Raw genomic sequence first — 17,337 nt, 5'->3', positions numbered from 1 at the left:
AATACATTTTAAATAAGAATAAATAAATTATCTATATTTATATATTGATAAAGAAAGAAGAGAAGAGAAAAACAAGAATGATAAATAAATAGAATATTTTATTTATCACTAGCTTGTTAAACAGCCGACCTATATTAGATTTGTGTCTATATCAATGCCGTTTAACTCTATAGATCTTTAATTTTGAAACTAATCCAAAACAAGGGGATTATTAATTCAATATTGAGGGAAAATTTCCGTCTTGGAAAGATTTTTCGATAAAACTAAACCGTATTAACATTACAGCCAGAGAAAAACACTTGAACATCACACGGTTAGCTCGATTAAAAGAGAATGATCTATTTATCAATGAAGATATTTTATGTCAATGCTGTGATTGATGCTGTCGGGCGTAGTGTTTGAATCTATCTGCTGCCATCCGGATTTGTCATCATCTGTTGTCATCAGGATTTTTCAATATATAGTGTTTCGTTTGGTGAAGTAAATACTCCATTTCCATTCTACATTTGCCAGCCCTCACTCGTTTCTCCGCCTTTGCTTTAATGTCGAAAGTCCAAAAAGACCAGCATTTGTTTGCCATTAAAAAAATATAATAAATTTTTTGGAATCAATTCTAATCTAGCTTAGGACAGAAACTTTTAGTGTCGAGAGTAATATGAATTTTTTTTATTCTTGTGCTTAACATACCTTGGTATGTTAAGTGCAAAGGATGGATTTTATAACCATCGCTAAATAGCTGACCCAATTTAGAGCTTAAGACAAGTGAACTGAACTCCTGGAGCAAGTATTGAGAAAAATTTATCTTCGTGGTGGACTTTTTGATGAAACTAACCCGCATTGATGGAGAGGAAAACCACGAAAACCTCCACGGCCTCTAACGTCAAGGGGACTATAACCCATTATACTTCTACCTCTGGGGACATTTTATGTCAGCACAGTGGTCGGTGTGAGTCGGATGACCGTATCGGCCAGCCATCGCTGGGAATCGAATCCGGTTCAATTCATTGGGAGGCGAGCGCTATATCCCCTAAGCTACCACGGCGCAAAAGATGGATTTTGAAATCAATCATATCTGTTGCTATTCCATAGGGTGAAATGATTCATTGTGTCGTATCTTTTTTGAACAATTAAGATCCGCAATAATTATATAATGTTAATTCAATTGGAAAATTTACAATGAAATAAACAAAAAATTAAAAATGTTCAATCAAAAATTTATGCAAAAAAAAAAAAAAAAAAAAAAAAACATTTGAATAGTATTTTTTATTATGTAAGTAAAACAAATATGTCTCTATCTAAACTCCACTAATGATTTAAAAAAATGTTTAATAACTTAGTTACAAAATTTTGAGACAATTAAAACTATCGTAATTTCAACTGCAATTTGTATCATGTTAATCCAAAAGAAATATTTAAAAATCCATAGCAACAGTTTTAATTAAAAATTCGCAAATCGGATTTAAGCATGCACTATTTCCGGACATCACATGCAATTACGTAGCATTTCATTACGGTAAGTGCTCCCGTTTCATTACTACGCAACATAGACTCATATTGTTTATTTTAATGTAGATAAAGATAGACGATTTATAAACGATTTCAAGTTTCGTTATCAAAAAATGGTTATTTATTTTCACTCTTTAAACTATTGTCTTACACAATAAACAGTTACAATTTAAAGTACGCATCTCTAAAGCAATTATGAAAGTTTTTTTTTATCGCCAAACTCACTGTTGAAAGGAAACGGCTAATTTATGCTATGGTTTTGAAGAGTAAACGTTCTACAATTTATAATTTAATGTCTTGGTCATGATTATGTTTATTTCTATGAGTTTTCTTACAATGTTACGATTATATTAATAGTTCTAAAATTAAGAATTTTATTTTGCTTCATTTCAATAAATATTAATGAATTAAGTTAGGATTGTGAGAATTTATGCTATGCAAGCAATAATATATGAAATTATTCTGCAATATTTTTTTCGATTTTATAAATTAATCGTCAACATTAATTAAGCCAATTACCTCAGTGGGGAGCTGTTCATATATGGTCGGAGAGTGTTTGCATTTTATCTCGCCTTTTTACATGCTCTAGCATTAGAGTAGAACTTTTTCTGTACTTCTCTATGCTTTAAGATTATGAAAAAACAACTATAAAGCAAACATAATAGGATCATGAGATAGCTTTTTAAAACTAAAATAAATAAAAATAATTCCAGTTAGTTATGAGTGGTGAAAGTTTATCTACTACAATTTACAGAATACGTTATCGTAGCCATGGATGAATATTTAAAGGTAATAAAATGGCAAAAAATGTCCCTAAAAACAGTATCTTTTTAATATTTTCATATTTATGATGTGTCTCTTAGCTCTTTATGATAACATAATAAGCATACATGGATATATTTGAATTATATCATCCACCTGGACAAATATTATGCGTGACTGATGAAAAAGATACAATTTTAGCTTTAATTATTCAACGATGCGTTATTGCTCTGGATTGTTAACGGAAAATAACCGGTTTGAAACGAATATTGAACTGCGGTTTTCGCTCCTACATGTTCCTATTTCGAGATTAGTGAAGTCATTCGATATATCAAGGTTTATTGTGAATTAAAAAAAAGTTTAGTAGGTGTCCATTTCCGTTTATATAAAGAAGTAGGCTTTGACATATGTTAATCAAAATACAATTAAAAAATATTTTCAGCCCAAACTGTGATACCGCTTAAAAGCTAATGTTATAATGATGTATTTTAAAAGTAATGAAGAGTAAATAAGCAAAGCTGCTATATATTACTTGAATAAAAACTTCATTCGCTTCAAAATATACGAATTGAAATAACAGTTGACATGTTTCAAGTGCTAAAAAACAGGCACCCATTTTCAAAACTTGGCAGACGTGAACGAGAGGAAACCGGGATATGAAACATAAAATTGCTAAGAAAATATGGAATGAATCAACAAAATATGGATGAGAAGAAATAAAATATTTCAATTATTAAATTTCAAATATTTAATAAAATATTTAAATGATTAAATTTCAAATATTTAATAGAATATTTAAATGATTAAATTTCAAATAATTAATAAAATATTTAAATGATAAATATTTGAATGATTAATAATGAAATGATTTGAAACATAAAACATACAGTTGCCAAAGAAAAATATAAAAATAAGTCCATTTTTCGTTGGCAACTTTTTTTTCTTCCAATGCGCACCTGGAGAATGACCTAGGTCATACAGGCATCTGAAGGGCAGATTTGCTGACCACTCTTTAAGGGGTACCATATTAGGTGGGCCAACGTTGCTCCCACAGTGAGGACAGATAGTACAGAGAAAGAAAGAACATCCATGCCTTGCCCAGGATTCGAACCCAGAACCTTTCTGATGCAAGGGCAGCTCCTTAACCCCTACACAGGCTAGTCGGCTCGTTGGCAACTTTAAGTTTTGGATTTCAAATCACTTTCGTTTCTTCTCATTCACGTCTGGCAAGTCTTGAAAATGGGTGCTTGTTTTTGAGTGCTTGAAATATGTCGGCTATTACTTCCAAGTTGTTTATTTTTGAAACGAAAGGAGTTTTTAATCAAGCATCAAGTAATATTAACGCTTAAGTTTTTTGGGATTATTTATTTAAAGCTACTATATATTGTAGTATCTTCAGAATATGTTTTCTAATAGATGTTTTGTGATGACTACTTCTATTTTTCGCTTCTGCGTTTAAACAAGCGATAGTCAAGCCAGAGAAAATATGTTTTGATTTTTCAAAAATCTATCTAAAAGGGGAATCTTAAAAAAGGGGTAGATTCCAATGTATTTTACAGGAAATACATCCGAAAACTCTTAATGTATTTTACGTTCCGCTTTATTTTAACTTCTCAACTGGTGGTACTTAGTAAGATATGAAAATCGATAATAAGCTCAGTTATCCATGGATTAAATCTGTGCGATGTGGATTTAAAAAAAGTATACTGTTTTTGAACTTTCTTTCTAATATTTTGTAGCTTAAAAAAGTGCTTAAAACCGTTTTAAGATTTAACATTCATAAAATCTCCCAATAATCACTAAACATGAATGTCCATAAGTTAAAAACATACCAAACTTAACCCAAATGAATGTTGTATCTTATTTTGAGCTAGCTATAATGCGTTCTGTTCCATTTTAAATCATTTTAGACTCCATTCAATTCTTTTAATTAAAATGTTTAATTTGCATTTATATTGCTCAGTAAAATATGTATCTATTTTTTATTTCTTACTTTCGTTCTAGAAAATTACAGGTAATTTATTTAAAAATACGTTTTTGGTTACATGATGTGATAAAAACCAGCACTGGTAATTTTCTACGTATATATATATATATGTAAGTAGAAAAAACACTAACAGCATGTTTTTACTTTCAAACTGTTGCTTATTTGTGTTTTTTAATTTTCTACATCATTTCTCATAAATTCATCTTAAGAAAATACGCAATATAATTGTTCTGTTTAATTAATTTCATTTTACTTAAAACTGAAAAAACAAAAATATATAATTCATTTTGTGCTGGTGATATAACAAAATTGGAATAATGCTATTGAGTTCTACGAATATTAAGCCAATACACGCATTAATAGAAAAACAGTAAAACCAGATCAACAATGAGATTAAGAAAAAGAATTAATAGATGTAGACATTTTTGGAACGTCGGAGAGTCAGTTGATTCTTTGTTGAGGTATGGTTTATTATTATTATTATTTAGCTGTGTATATTAGCCCATTGCAGGAATTGAAAACGATGTAAGTTTTTTTTTAATGTTTGAAATAAGTGGAGTTTTTTTGTTGTTTTTTTTTTATGTTTGGAAATAAATGGATCAACCTAAATAACTTTTGATCTAATGGTGTGATCTTTAAGCTCTAGGTCTAAATTTTAAAGATACGAGGGGGTGATCTCAAATATGATCATTAATTAGTGCAAACGATATTTTAAGCTACGAAAATCAGACACAAAAACAGTCTTTCTCCGAATAAACCTACCTTATTTTCAACGGATTCAGATTTTTGACCCTCAAAATATAGGGATTAACCGAAATCTGGGAAATAAGGTCCCGATAGTTTGGTTAGGAAGCTGTTCAAAGTTTGGACCCCTTAATGTTAATTTTACTTTTTGCGTATTTCACTATATCTCGAGAACTTCTTAAGTAAATGAAAAAAAATTTGCACTCAATTATAAAAATTTTTTATCCAAAGATAATTCCATGCAAAAAAATAACTTTTAGTAAATATTTATCATTTCTTATTATTTTATTTAATAATATTTAAAAAATATGGTTAAATTGAATAGTAAGAAGAATGTTATTGAATGGTAAGGTATACATTTTCTTAAAGAATGCAATTTTAAATTTCAAAATGCAAAATTTGAGCTAAATCGGTTGAATAATTCTTGAGGAATGAAATTTTAAAAATTCAATTTCCCAGGAACTATTTGACTGACCGTTTTTTATTTTGAACACTGTTACGGAAATCCCGCTACGAGAAATGAAAATGATATAAGAATTTTTGATGTTTTCATATACTAACCAGTTATTGGAATTGAGAGAGATTAATGTTTTTTTTGTTGTTTTGAATAAATTTTTTCTCTTTAAAAATACTATTTTTTCCGTACAATACAAACAGCACAGCACGAAATGCTTTTTTTTTTTTTTTTTTTTTAGTTTTTTACTTTTCAATATTATTTTACGTATACCAGGAAAATACGCAATGAATTTTTTTTATCCATGATATATTTACTTCCTTGACTATTATATTAATAAAAGGCCTTTGACAAAATTATGTAAGTTATATAATCATGGAGAAGAAATAAAATTATAATAGATGTGAGAGAATAAAAAAAATTATCTAAATGGATTATTATGATGTACATGTATTTAATTATTCAAAACATTTTTGATCCTTACATAAAAAAGGAGAAAAATTACAAACACTTTTCGGGTACAATTATCTATAAATCAACAAAATAATAATTTTGAACATAAATTTTTTCGGTGCAGGAAATTAGTTCATAAGATATTGATAAGAAGGCAAAAGCAAAACAACATTATGGGAAAAGAATTTTCGCTACCGGGTTAAAAACGGAGATTTTGCGAAATTTTATATTGTATTCCAAAATTAATTATTAGCATTTCAGATTTCTGGTATAGTTATGACGTATGGGTGGAGCAAATGTCGAATTCTTGGCCATAGATGGCGCCACTGGAAAAGAAGAACAATCGCAGCCTCTCTGCCTCTTAATGGCCGACGTCAACAACAACAGGTTTCTGGTAAGTAGTACTTCTTAAAACTTGGCCAAAGAGTTTTGTTCAACCTAAAAGCCGCAGCTTCAGAGATCATTCGCAGTTCTTCATTCTGAAAAATAAATAAACAAAAAATAGAGAAAATATGTTTTGAAGGTATATCTCAGATCTTTAGCTGAAAGATGTCGATATCGGAGAGACTGAATTCTAATTGAACCTAATGATACATCTAAGCAATTATAAATCCCAATTGAACCAAATAACCATCGAATCAATCCTAACTGATTGTCGTAACCTAATTCAAAAATTCGTTTCTTTGTAAATCATCAACGCCATTTAGCAATATGACAGGATTGGAGAATTTAGTATTTTCTAATCAGTCTGATATTTTTAGGGATATTGTAATAAGTCCACGAAGCATTGTGACTTTGAAAATATATCATTCATCGCGTAATTAACTTGATTTATTTAGCCTTTGCAAAACCCCGACATCACTTTGGAGTACGCTAGATTAAATCGTGAGTTATCCAGTAATTTCTAATTAGTCAATATTTTTATAAGTTTTTTGCGGTAAATTCACTTCATCCAGCCTGATTTATTTAACCTTTGCAAATTATCGACGCGATTTCTCAATACGCCAGATTAGGGGCCGGGATAACTTGGTTGGTAGGACACTGGGCCCAGGTCCAAGAGGTCGTGGGTTCGATCCTCGCAGGCCGAAGACTCCCCGTGAAGTAAATGGTGACTGATAGCGTTAAATCTGTCGAGTCTCAAAGTCCTCCATGTTCCCATAACAAATAATACCTCTGGGGATATTGATCCAGGAGTTTCCTTGTCTTCTGGATTGGTTCAAAATTACGAGGCTGCGGAGTTGAACATTAGTAGTCGTAAACCCAAAATTGGATTGTCTGTTCAACGACGGTTATAAAATAAAATAAAATACTCCAAACTAATTGGAGAATTATCAAGTATTTTCAAATCAAACTGACAGTTTTTTGACTTATTGCAGTTAGCCCACGTAGCTTTTAGGCTAGTTAGAAAATATATCACTCACTGCGCAATTAGCCTGCTTTATTTAAGGTCGTTTAAAATTAGCTCAGAGTAGTGAAGGTTGTATATAGTCTAGTTAAGTGCCCAGTGCTTTGGGTGTGTAAAATTTAATTGCAATAAGCTATGTGAAATAATATAGAGAGATATAAAATAATGATTGAAATAAAGAAAAATTCAAGCAAAAGGTAGTCTAAACTATACCTGCGTATGAAATAATCTTAGTTAACAGATTTCAAACTATCTTGGACGATTCAGCAATTCTTGCGCAGTTTTCGTTATTTTTAGCTTTCGTCATAAAATCACCGGATATTTTTGTGATTTTTAAAACGTTTCTACTAAAAACATGATAAGAATAAGTAGTAAAGATTGACATTTGCATTCATGTTTAGCACATTTGTCAAAGATATTGTCATTCTCCAATTTGCTGGAATCAATTATAAATTTTGAGGTGATTCACTGAACAACAAAAGAGTCAGCATAACAGTAGAATCGTTGCAATTAGCCTAAACCCAGTTTGATTTAATAATACTTTTTATATTTTCTAATTAGCCTAAGTCATATAAGTTGGTTGTAATAAGCCTAAAAAACATCAGGCTGATTGGAAAATACTTGATACTTTTCCAATTAGCCTAGCGATTATTATCAATATTTGCAATAGGCCAGATTTTTCAATCTCCTTAAAGGCATACATAAACACATTTTAATTTAAGATTGCTAGATATACTTCAGTTCAAGTCTTTTCAATGAAACATTTATCAAAACTCTGATGAAATAAAGTTTATTGCTTTGATGCTCATCCTATTATACAATTTTCGATGAAAAGGCATTAGGTACTTTAAAACTCAACGATTTATGTAGCATTGAAACTGTTCTTTTCATGCAGACATTATAGACATTATGAAGGTGCATTGATTCTAAATAAGTAAAAGTAAATCATATTTTTATTGATATTGTATGAAAAAAAGTTAAATGTACGTTATGGCGGCTCTTAGGCAATACAATGTATTAGCAAAGAAAAATCATTTTTTGCATTTGTTCGATAGTTTTATATCTTCAATAAGTTTTTTATCTGTATTTCATGATAGCTCTTGCAGAAATGATATTAAGTTTTCATGAGAGAATTAAAATATAGAATTTCTTTTTGAATTTTAAAATAGTAACTCATTCAATTTAAATAAAAAATGGATTTTGGATATTCTTTTGAGTATATATAAGTATATTAGGCTTCGATTGCAAGAACCGATTACAATTGTAATTAATTATAGAAAACTATTGCATATTATTAATTACTTATAATCGAAATAACAAGTAATCCTAATTACAAATAATAAGTGCGTAGGATTACTAATAATAATAGTATGCAATGATTACAAGTAATCGAAATATATGATTTAAAATGTAATTAATTGAGAATACAATTAACTTTAATTTACGACCACATTTTATCATGATTAGCAGTAATTATAACCACCATAAAGGGCTTACATAACCACCATGTAAGGACTGCAAGCAATCAAGTAATTGTAATTACAAATCATCATGATATACAAATGCAAGTAGTAGTAATTTCAAGCTCTTGATTGCAATGTTACCGGGATTTAGAAAGGGATTGCTTGTTTATCATAATGTATTAAATGTATATGTTGCATATTTCTTTTCATAGTTTCATATATAAGATTTTATATACAGGATATGAAAAATATTACGGTTGCCGTTATGATCAAAAAATATAAGCCTAAGAGTGAATCCGTAAATCAGCTAATCAATGAATGAGCGGAGTTAGAAATCTGTAAATCAGTAAATCCATGTAAAGTGAATCGACAGATTAATGAATCGGCGAATCAATGAATGAAAAAATTATCTCCTCAGTCAGTGATTCGCTTGTTTTTTTGATTTACTTATTCATTGATTTATTTATTTATTAATTTGCGTATTTATTAATTTGCTCATTCATTAATTCTGTGATTTATAGATACACTTATTTATTGAATTAAGGGATCTCATATCTACCAATGAGCTTATACATTTCGCTATATCATTGCTTCGTTAATTTGCTTATTGAAATCGCTTATATTTTTATACAAAATTTTTCTGAATAACTCATTTGTGTATTAGTTCATACATTGATAGACGTTTTCATTGATTGATACATTCATTCATTCGTTTATTCAGTCATTCGTTTATTCATTCATTCGTTTATTCATTCATTCCTTTATTCATTCATTCGTTTATTCATTCATTCCTTTATTCATTCATCTATTAATTCATTTGTTGATCCACTGACGAATTTGTTCGTTTGTTTGTATGTGCTCATTGCATTGCTCGGTGTGCATTCACCGATTCATTTTCTCGCTGATAGATTTGCTAATTTATTGATTCTTTATTCAGTGATTTTTTTAGTATCTGATTCATTGATTGTCTCCTAAATTTACCTACTAATTCGTTGATTTGCTTATGCAATGATTAGCTTATTAATCGGTTTTCCAACTCTTTGATTTACTTCTTCATGGATTCGCAGTGATTTACTATTTCCTTTGTTAGCTGAACTATTGATTCGCTTATTCTTTATTTTCCTTCTTTACTGATTCCTTTATTTATTGGTTCTCCGATTCAGAACAACAAGCAACAGATTAGAAAACATTTCAGTCTACTGTCGATATGAGACATCTCTTAGACTTAAATACTATGTCTTATTTCAAGAATGACGTAGTTAATTTTATTTTGAAAGAAAAATTCAGAGAAGAATTTTCGAAGTTTTTTTTAAATATAGGAACTATATGAATAAACCATTGTTTTGCAACCTTTTTCAACTCAGCACCGCTTATATTCCCAGAAGAAACAGTGAACACATGAACAGTGTACCCGCCTGCTAGTTAAAAAAATCAAATAATAATGAAATTAAAGTAAAAAGGAAAGATTATACTTTTTTAAGGAGGGGTGCGGGTTCATCCTTAAAAACCCCATTCATTCCAGAACCAAATAACTTAAATAAAACGTAACTATAAGCATGCTAATTAAAAAATACAGCTCTTTGTAAACGTCTTCGGCATTTTACACTGCTAATATAGGAAAGCATTAATTTCTAATCTGTTCGAGGCTAATCAGTTTATTACAATCAGCCTTTAAAGGGAGCAGGTAATGCGAGAAGAATTATTCAAACAAACTGAATCTGCATAAGCCTATTGCATTAAACCTTTAATAAGGCTAATAAGCCACCATTTCTCGCGATTTTTCTAAACTACCTGAAAATATGCTAATAGAACAAATGGTTTAGTGCAAAGAGCTTAGAAAGTGTCAGGCTGAATTTAATTTTATATTTTTTATTATAACCGTCGTTGAACAGCCGACCCAATTCTGAGTTTGCGACTATCAATGTTCAAGTCCGTATATCTTTGTAATTTCAAAACAAATTCAGAAGACGAGGAAACTCCTTTATCGGATATTGTGATAGATTAGCCTTTGTGGAGGACTTTTTATGGAACTAACCCGCATTTGCGTTACAAGGTGAGGAAAATCACAAAAAGCTCCCACTGTTAACCCGACTGTACGGTGATTCCTACCCATGATCCATCTACCACTGAGGATGTTTTACGTCCACTGTGGTCGGTGCGAGACGGGAGCAGAACTCGCATCCCTTAGCCAACGCTGAGATTCGAACGAAGTCACTTCTTTGAGAGGCACACGCTTTATCCACTGAGCCACCGCGACTCTGTCAGACTAATTAGACAACACTAATCTTTTTCAATAAGCATGGCGCATTGGGAAATGTCAAAGGCTGTTTACAAACTGCCAGATCATTCAATTGACCTACCACACATATATGTTTTATTTTTAAAAAAAAAAAATTCGAATTGGTTCTATTCTTCTGTGAATGATTAGAAAAAGTTTGATTTGTTTTTAAAATTTCAAACTTTATATTAATTTTGTTTATTTTGTTGCAGTTCGTACAAAACAAAGCCCATAGTTCTAATATAATTGTTTCATAGCTGATGAGGGGATGTTTCTTTGTGAGATTCATAGGCGAATCTTGGAATGAAAGTTACCAAATTGCTACAATTTCTTTTTTTATTAATACGAAAATGATAACATTTAAAACCAATTTAATTTTGGTGTTTTGGTACATTGAGTGTTTTTGTTACTTGATTAAAAAATGTATTTTATTGCGTAAGAATATCTAAAGGATAAGTCAATATTCCAAGGTATAATTCCAGTCTTATTTATTTATGTATGACATTTTGCAGGAAATATGGTTTATTTTCCTTCGTTAAATACGCTTACACATATTTTATTTTTGGAATAATGAATAATTTTCTGTAGTATCTCAAGGAAAACAATTTTTTGCGTAAACTGTGCTCTGAACAGTATAGCTAAATAAAGCTATACAATAAGCCAAACAAATTATGCAACTACGCATGGTATAGAAATTAAAATTAATGAAAAAAAATGAAATGATGGTGAAATATTTAATAAATCAAGAGTTGTTTATTATTGCCCATTCTATAAGCTATATTTTTATGCAAGATGAATAAAAATGCTTTATCTTCAGTGTTTGTCACAACAATATTGATAATAATGGAAGAAAAGAACGAAAGTTATTTGCGTGAAAATTATTTTTAGTCTGAGAATATTCATTCAAAAACATCTTTTAAATGGGCTTGTAGCCTTGATCTTGAAGTTCAAAGCCTTTCTATTGCTTTCATTTCGCAGAATCTGCCCAATAACATATAATTTGCACAATAAAACATTCCCTGCTCGATTTCACGGGAAAACTTTAAGGAAAAGGAAAAGAATATTTACGGAAGAGTTTTTTTTCTTTCTGTTTTCACACAATTCTCAAGAAAATTTTATTTTTACTGCTTCCTCCAATTTATTGAAGAAGCACCTCGCATAACTTTTTCTTCTAACACAAACAAAACAATCAAATCGCGATAATTTACGGAGAAACAAACATTATCTTGTTATCTCGCCAAGATATTGGCGATAAGGTCGGAAATCTGGAACTATTTTTTTCTGTCAAAAAGCGGCTGAGAGACCGGACCTCAAGGCAAACCTCTTTCATCAGCAGCCGTAGGAGCTTACGGATAAAGTCATTCACTTTTCGACTAGTCAAAGGGGGTAAAAGATGGTGTCTGTTCAATATCTGTTTTATGTTTTCCGCGCTTTTTTAAGTGTGATAGTTTTACCACATTTTGGAAATATGCAGCTAACATCGGCCGCACCGGCTATAGCATCTGAAATTCAAGCTATGGTGAGTTTTCTCCGCTATATTATTTTAATTAATAATTATAATTTGCAATTTTTTTTCATTTTGTGAAAATTTTTCTAGTTTTTAATGCATTTTAAAATATAACTTTAGTATGAATTTTATTATCTTTCTATTCGATGCATTTTGTCACCACAAATTATTTTATTTTTGAGCAAAAACCAGTCAATATTTAGAATACAAATGTACATAATTTAAATTTTAAGAATTATTGATATAAATATTATTTCTTTTGTAATCAATTGTTGTTTAGCAAAATCAATTAATTCGAAAATATCTTATTACCTAATTTCATTGATATTGAGATGTTATTACTGTTTTGTTTTTTGAAGGTTTTAAGAAAAGCAATGTCTAACTAATTATTTTATGTTTAAAATAGACTATTAAATAAAATTAAAAAAAAAGAAAATGTGACTAAAAATACAATTTTTCATCAGTTGCATGTTAAATAATTTGTTGTTTGGTATTTCTCTTTTAATTATTTCCAATTAGCTTAATGTTTATTTAAATTAAATACAAGTTTTTTTAGAACTCATTCAATATCTTGTTTATCGAATCAATTCAACATTTTTCACTGAGTATTTCTTTAGTATCGGTAGTAAATGGTACTTTACTTTTGTTTACCTAGGAAAATAACGCTCAATTAAATGTATTATTATCTATACATTTGTATTTTATATCTTAAAACTGCATATTTCTTTCCAATTCTAAATTGTTGAGACATTCAGCTTAAGAGTAAAAATTCATAAAATTATGAAAAAAGTAATGATAAATTAATAACTAATTGTTTAGAGTCAATATTAATTGGTATTGTTAGTTAAATTACTTTATTGTTTCAATTACTACATAAACGTTATGCGGCATAGATAATATTTTTTTGACGTTTTGTTGAAAACTAAGGATCAAGACCAATCTTATCACTAGCATAGGTCTTTATTGATAATTTTTCTTCAAATCTAGGATTATCATTGCGCTTTTTTTTACCATTTACAGAACTGTATTAAGTATTGCAAACATCAATATTTATTGCTCAAAACGTTGTTAGTTATTGTTAATATATGATTATTAGCTACTGTGATATAATTTTAAATTTTTTCTAAATACCGATCTTTTATAAATTGAAATTTCTTTTTAAGAAAAGGTTTACTTTTTTGTTAACATGTCCTGTATTTATATTTATTTTTTAAAATTTTAACAAATTATTTATTTATATACATATATAACAATAAAGAAAGTTAAATAAGAAAAATAATAAAATTTTTTATTTGCTGCGCATAAACTGCATGTACATTGAACCCATAAAATAAGTTAAAAAATTATTATTATACCTTTATTTTAAATACTAACCCTTGTAAGTTTAAAGAAAAGAGAGAGAAAAAAAATGTTAAATGTCTTTACATTCTAACACTGTGTGTCAAATGCGTGTATGGTTGCTTTCCCTCCATGCACCTTTTCTACATAGGGAATAGTGAGTTTGTATTGCAGGAAAGTAGCCAAGTCGCAGGATGTAATAATTTTGCGCAAAATGTTTCGAAATAATTTCATATAATGTCTTTTTACAAATTATTTAAACGTGCATTCTTCCAATTCCTTTGTATTATTTCATGAACATAGAAATAGGCTTCTGATAATGTTTAAAGCTCATCAAATATTTTTAAGATGAATTATAATCGCAGTGTGCTTAGAAGTTGTCACATTTTCTTCGAAACTATCTTCGATCAGACAATCTTCGAAAAATGTAAGCAAAGGAATATTATATTATTTATAAATTTCTTAATTTTTATTTATTACTAAAGAAGTATTTTTTAGACTATTAGAATTATCATTTCTTCATCAAATATTATCTAAAGCACAAATCAAAACAAAATTAAATTACATAACTACAAAAAAAAATCCATTTTGATTTTTCCTCATTTGTTGATTGTTAAATTATTCAATATTAAAACCTGGCAGATGTGGTAAAAAAGCAAGCGTAAACAGGGTTAAAAAAGGGTAAAGAAAACCGCTTACATCTACTTAAAAAATTTAAAATATATATTTATTGTTATTCCTGAAGATTTATAGCAACCATTTAAAACATTAAAAGCACTAATAAAAACTAAATTGTACTAAAGAAGTGCATAAAAAATCTATTTATATTATTTTCCTAGGTTATAAATCATTAAAATATTCTTTAATTAATAAAAAAAGGGAAAATTTGTTCGAGAAGTTTAAGAGTAAAACGAATCAATAATCTTTAAGCTGCTTTAAAAATTTATAATGTTGGATGATTGTGATTTCTTAAAATTTTTAGTTACCTCAATACTGAAAGCTTTGTAATGTTATTTGCAAATATAAATGTAATATCAATTTTATAGTATTCTACTGAAAAAATAATACGATTATGAATTTTCTACTATTCCATCTTTTTTCTTAGAAACAGGTAGTATAAAGAAAAGGGAAATTTTCTCCCAAGCACATATTTGAATGAATGAATGATTCATAAAGATATTGTAATCAGGTCATAGTAAAAGAGAACATCCTTTCGCGTAAGAATGACGTAATCGAAGTCCAGCTGATCTTCACTTTTCTCTCTCTCGATCAAAATCAAAGAAAGAATGAGTCACATTAAATGAATTGCGTCACCTTGAACACAAGACTTGTCATAACAAATGTTAAAGCATCCTTCAAATTTATTCATCGCAACAAATTGACTCAGTGAGCAAATGAGACTGAGTGTTAGAATACTATTTTTTGTTTTTGTTATTTATTTTTATTATTTGTCATTAAATGTATCGCGCAGAAACGTTGTTAGAGTCAATATATTTTGTGCATAGATCAGCTAGGATTGGGTTAATAATAATATTAAGTGAATGATTCATTCACGCTTCTTTAAAGAGCTACTTCCGTTGAATCATTTATGCGTCATTTTTGCACTTCATTGAACTTAATTTTAATTCGGACGACGCTGAAGTTTTGAATAAGTGCATTCATATTTTTATTTTGCTTATAAATATATATTTTATTCGTAATATAATATAATATAATATAATATAATATAATATAATATAATATAATATAATATAATATAATATATGTATATATTATTTTATTTTATTACAGCTATTTTTTCTATAAAAATTTCGTTAAGTTTTCCACAGATAAACATTATTAAATTCAGTATATTTAATGCTTAAATAAACTAGAATCGTATTTCATAGTAATATTAATTGAGTGATTCAGCCACGGTTCTTTAATAGTTCTATTACAGTTATTTTTCTACAAAAATTTTGTTAAATGTTCCATATATAAATATTATTAAATTCAGTATATTTTATGCATAAATAAACTAGAATCGGATTTCCTAGAAATGTTAATTTAATGATACAGCCACGGTTCTTAATGGAGTGAATCATTTATGCGTCATTCACACTCTTCATAAAACCTAATTTAATCGGGCAATCATTAAAATTTTTCTGATGGAGTGTATTCATAGTTTTATTCTTGTATCTATTATTGTCCTTGGTATATATTATAATTTATTATAATATATTATGCTTTATTATTACGGCATTATAATTTATTTGTAATTTAAAATTTATCATAGCAAAGATAAGAATATATTTTTTTAAATTTCATTTGAAATAAATTTTCAATTTTAAGTATGTAATTAAAATTAAATATATATTTATTTTTTTAATTTTAAATTTATGTCGCGAAAATTTATTCTAATATTACTTACGTAAAAAATCAATTTGTTAAAGTTTTATTTATTCATTCGGTTTTAGTATTTTCTTTTAAATATGCTTCGGTAAAACAAAGGTTCATTGCATTTTCAGAAAGGATAATTAAAAAAAAGTACATAAATGATTAGTTTTTTAATTATTTTCTTGAGATTCCTTTTAATAATGAGCAAAATAAAATGATAAGTACAATAACTTGAATAATGAATGATAAGAAATTGCTTTGAAGCTTCATTTGACACTGTCACGAGCTTTTTCTATAATTCATTTAATTTCATTTTTTCGTGATAGAAAACTTAACTTATTCTGTCTTTATTTACATCTTATTCAAATTTAACTATATATAAAAACTGAAATACCTAAATCAGGTAATATTAGGAATAAGGCAAATTTAACAGGGCAACCTATTTTTTTTCTTCCTCTTTACTTTAAATGACCTACACTTTGATTTAAAGTGAAAGTATTTTAAATGAAATATGTAAAAACGCATGCAATAGTAAGGGTTCAAGAGCTTCAATAGTTCCAGCACTTTTAAAACCGCAAATAAACAGAGTAATCAGATAAAATGCATTTTTACTGATGACTTAAGATAAAACATAATTTTTGTTAGATAATTTCTATTCGAATTAAATAATCAATTTTTATCTGCCAAATGAGAGACGAAGCTAGTTTGCTTTTTAACTCTCGTAACACACGAGTCAGTAATTGTTTAAGGTGCACCCACTTATAGTCATCAAAGGAAACATTATCTCTTCACACGGAAAAAACTTTCATTATGCCGTTGACTTCGCCCACAGGAATTGTTACTTTTTTTTAATATAAAAAGTAGCAAGGTCAATAACTGATTTCTTCGCCCATTTTATTTTAATTTTTACATGCATAAAAGTTTTTATATGTTTAGAATTATTGACGCAATCCAGACAAAATTCAGAAATTTTTAAAACGAGAGTTTTTCCAATAAGTATAAAAATGACACCGGTGTCCCTTTTATATATGTATTTTTTATCCATTATATATATATTATATATC

General features: G+C 28.5%; 1 protein-coding gene across 1 annotated transcript in view; it reads left to right on the top strand.

The window, feature by feature from the left end:
- The first annotated feature begins 12,332 nt into the window (after nt 1–12,332).
- The window catches only part of LOC107450852 (matrix metalloproteinase-28), a 42,363-nt gene continuing 37,358 nt past the window's right edge, over nt 12,333–17,337 (top strand). The window contains exon 1 of the mRNA XM_087166114.1: nt 12,333–12,571. Within this exon, the coding sequence (XP_087022240.1) occupies nt 12,446–12,571 (126 nt within the window). The 5' untranslated portion in view covers nt 12,333–12,445. The remainder of the gene's footprint in view (nt 12,572–17,337) is intronic.

Source organism: Parasteatoda tepidariorum, chromosome 6, assembly GCF_982258835.1.
Source record: "Parasteatoda tepidariorum strain Cologne lab strain chromosome 6, Ptep-v5.0, whole genome shotgun sequence".
In the NCBI taxonomy this organism is placed as follows: domain Eukaryota; kingdom Metazoa; phylum Arthropoda; class Arachnida; order Araneae; family Theridiidae; genus Parasteatoda; species Parasteatoda tepidariorum.
The sequence above is the reverse complement of the archived record's forward strand: the minus strand, read 5'-3'. Positions and strand labels throughout refer to the sequence as shown.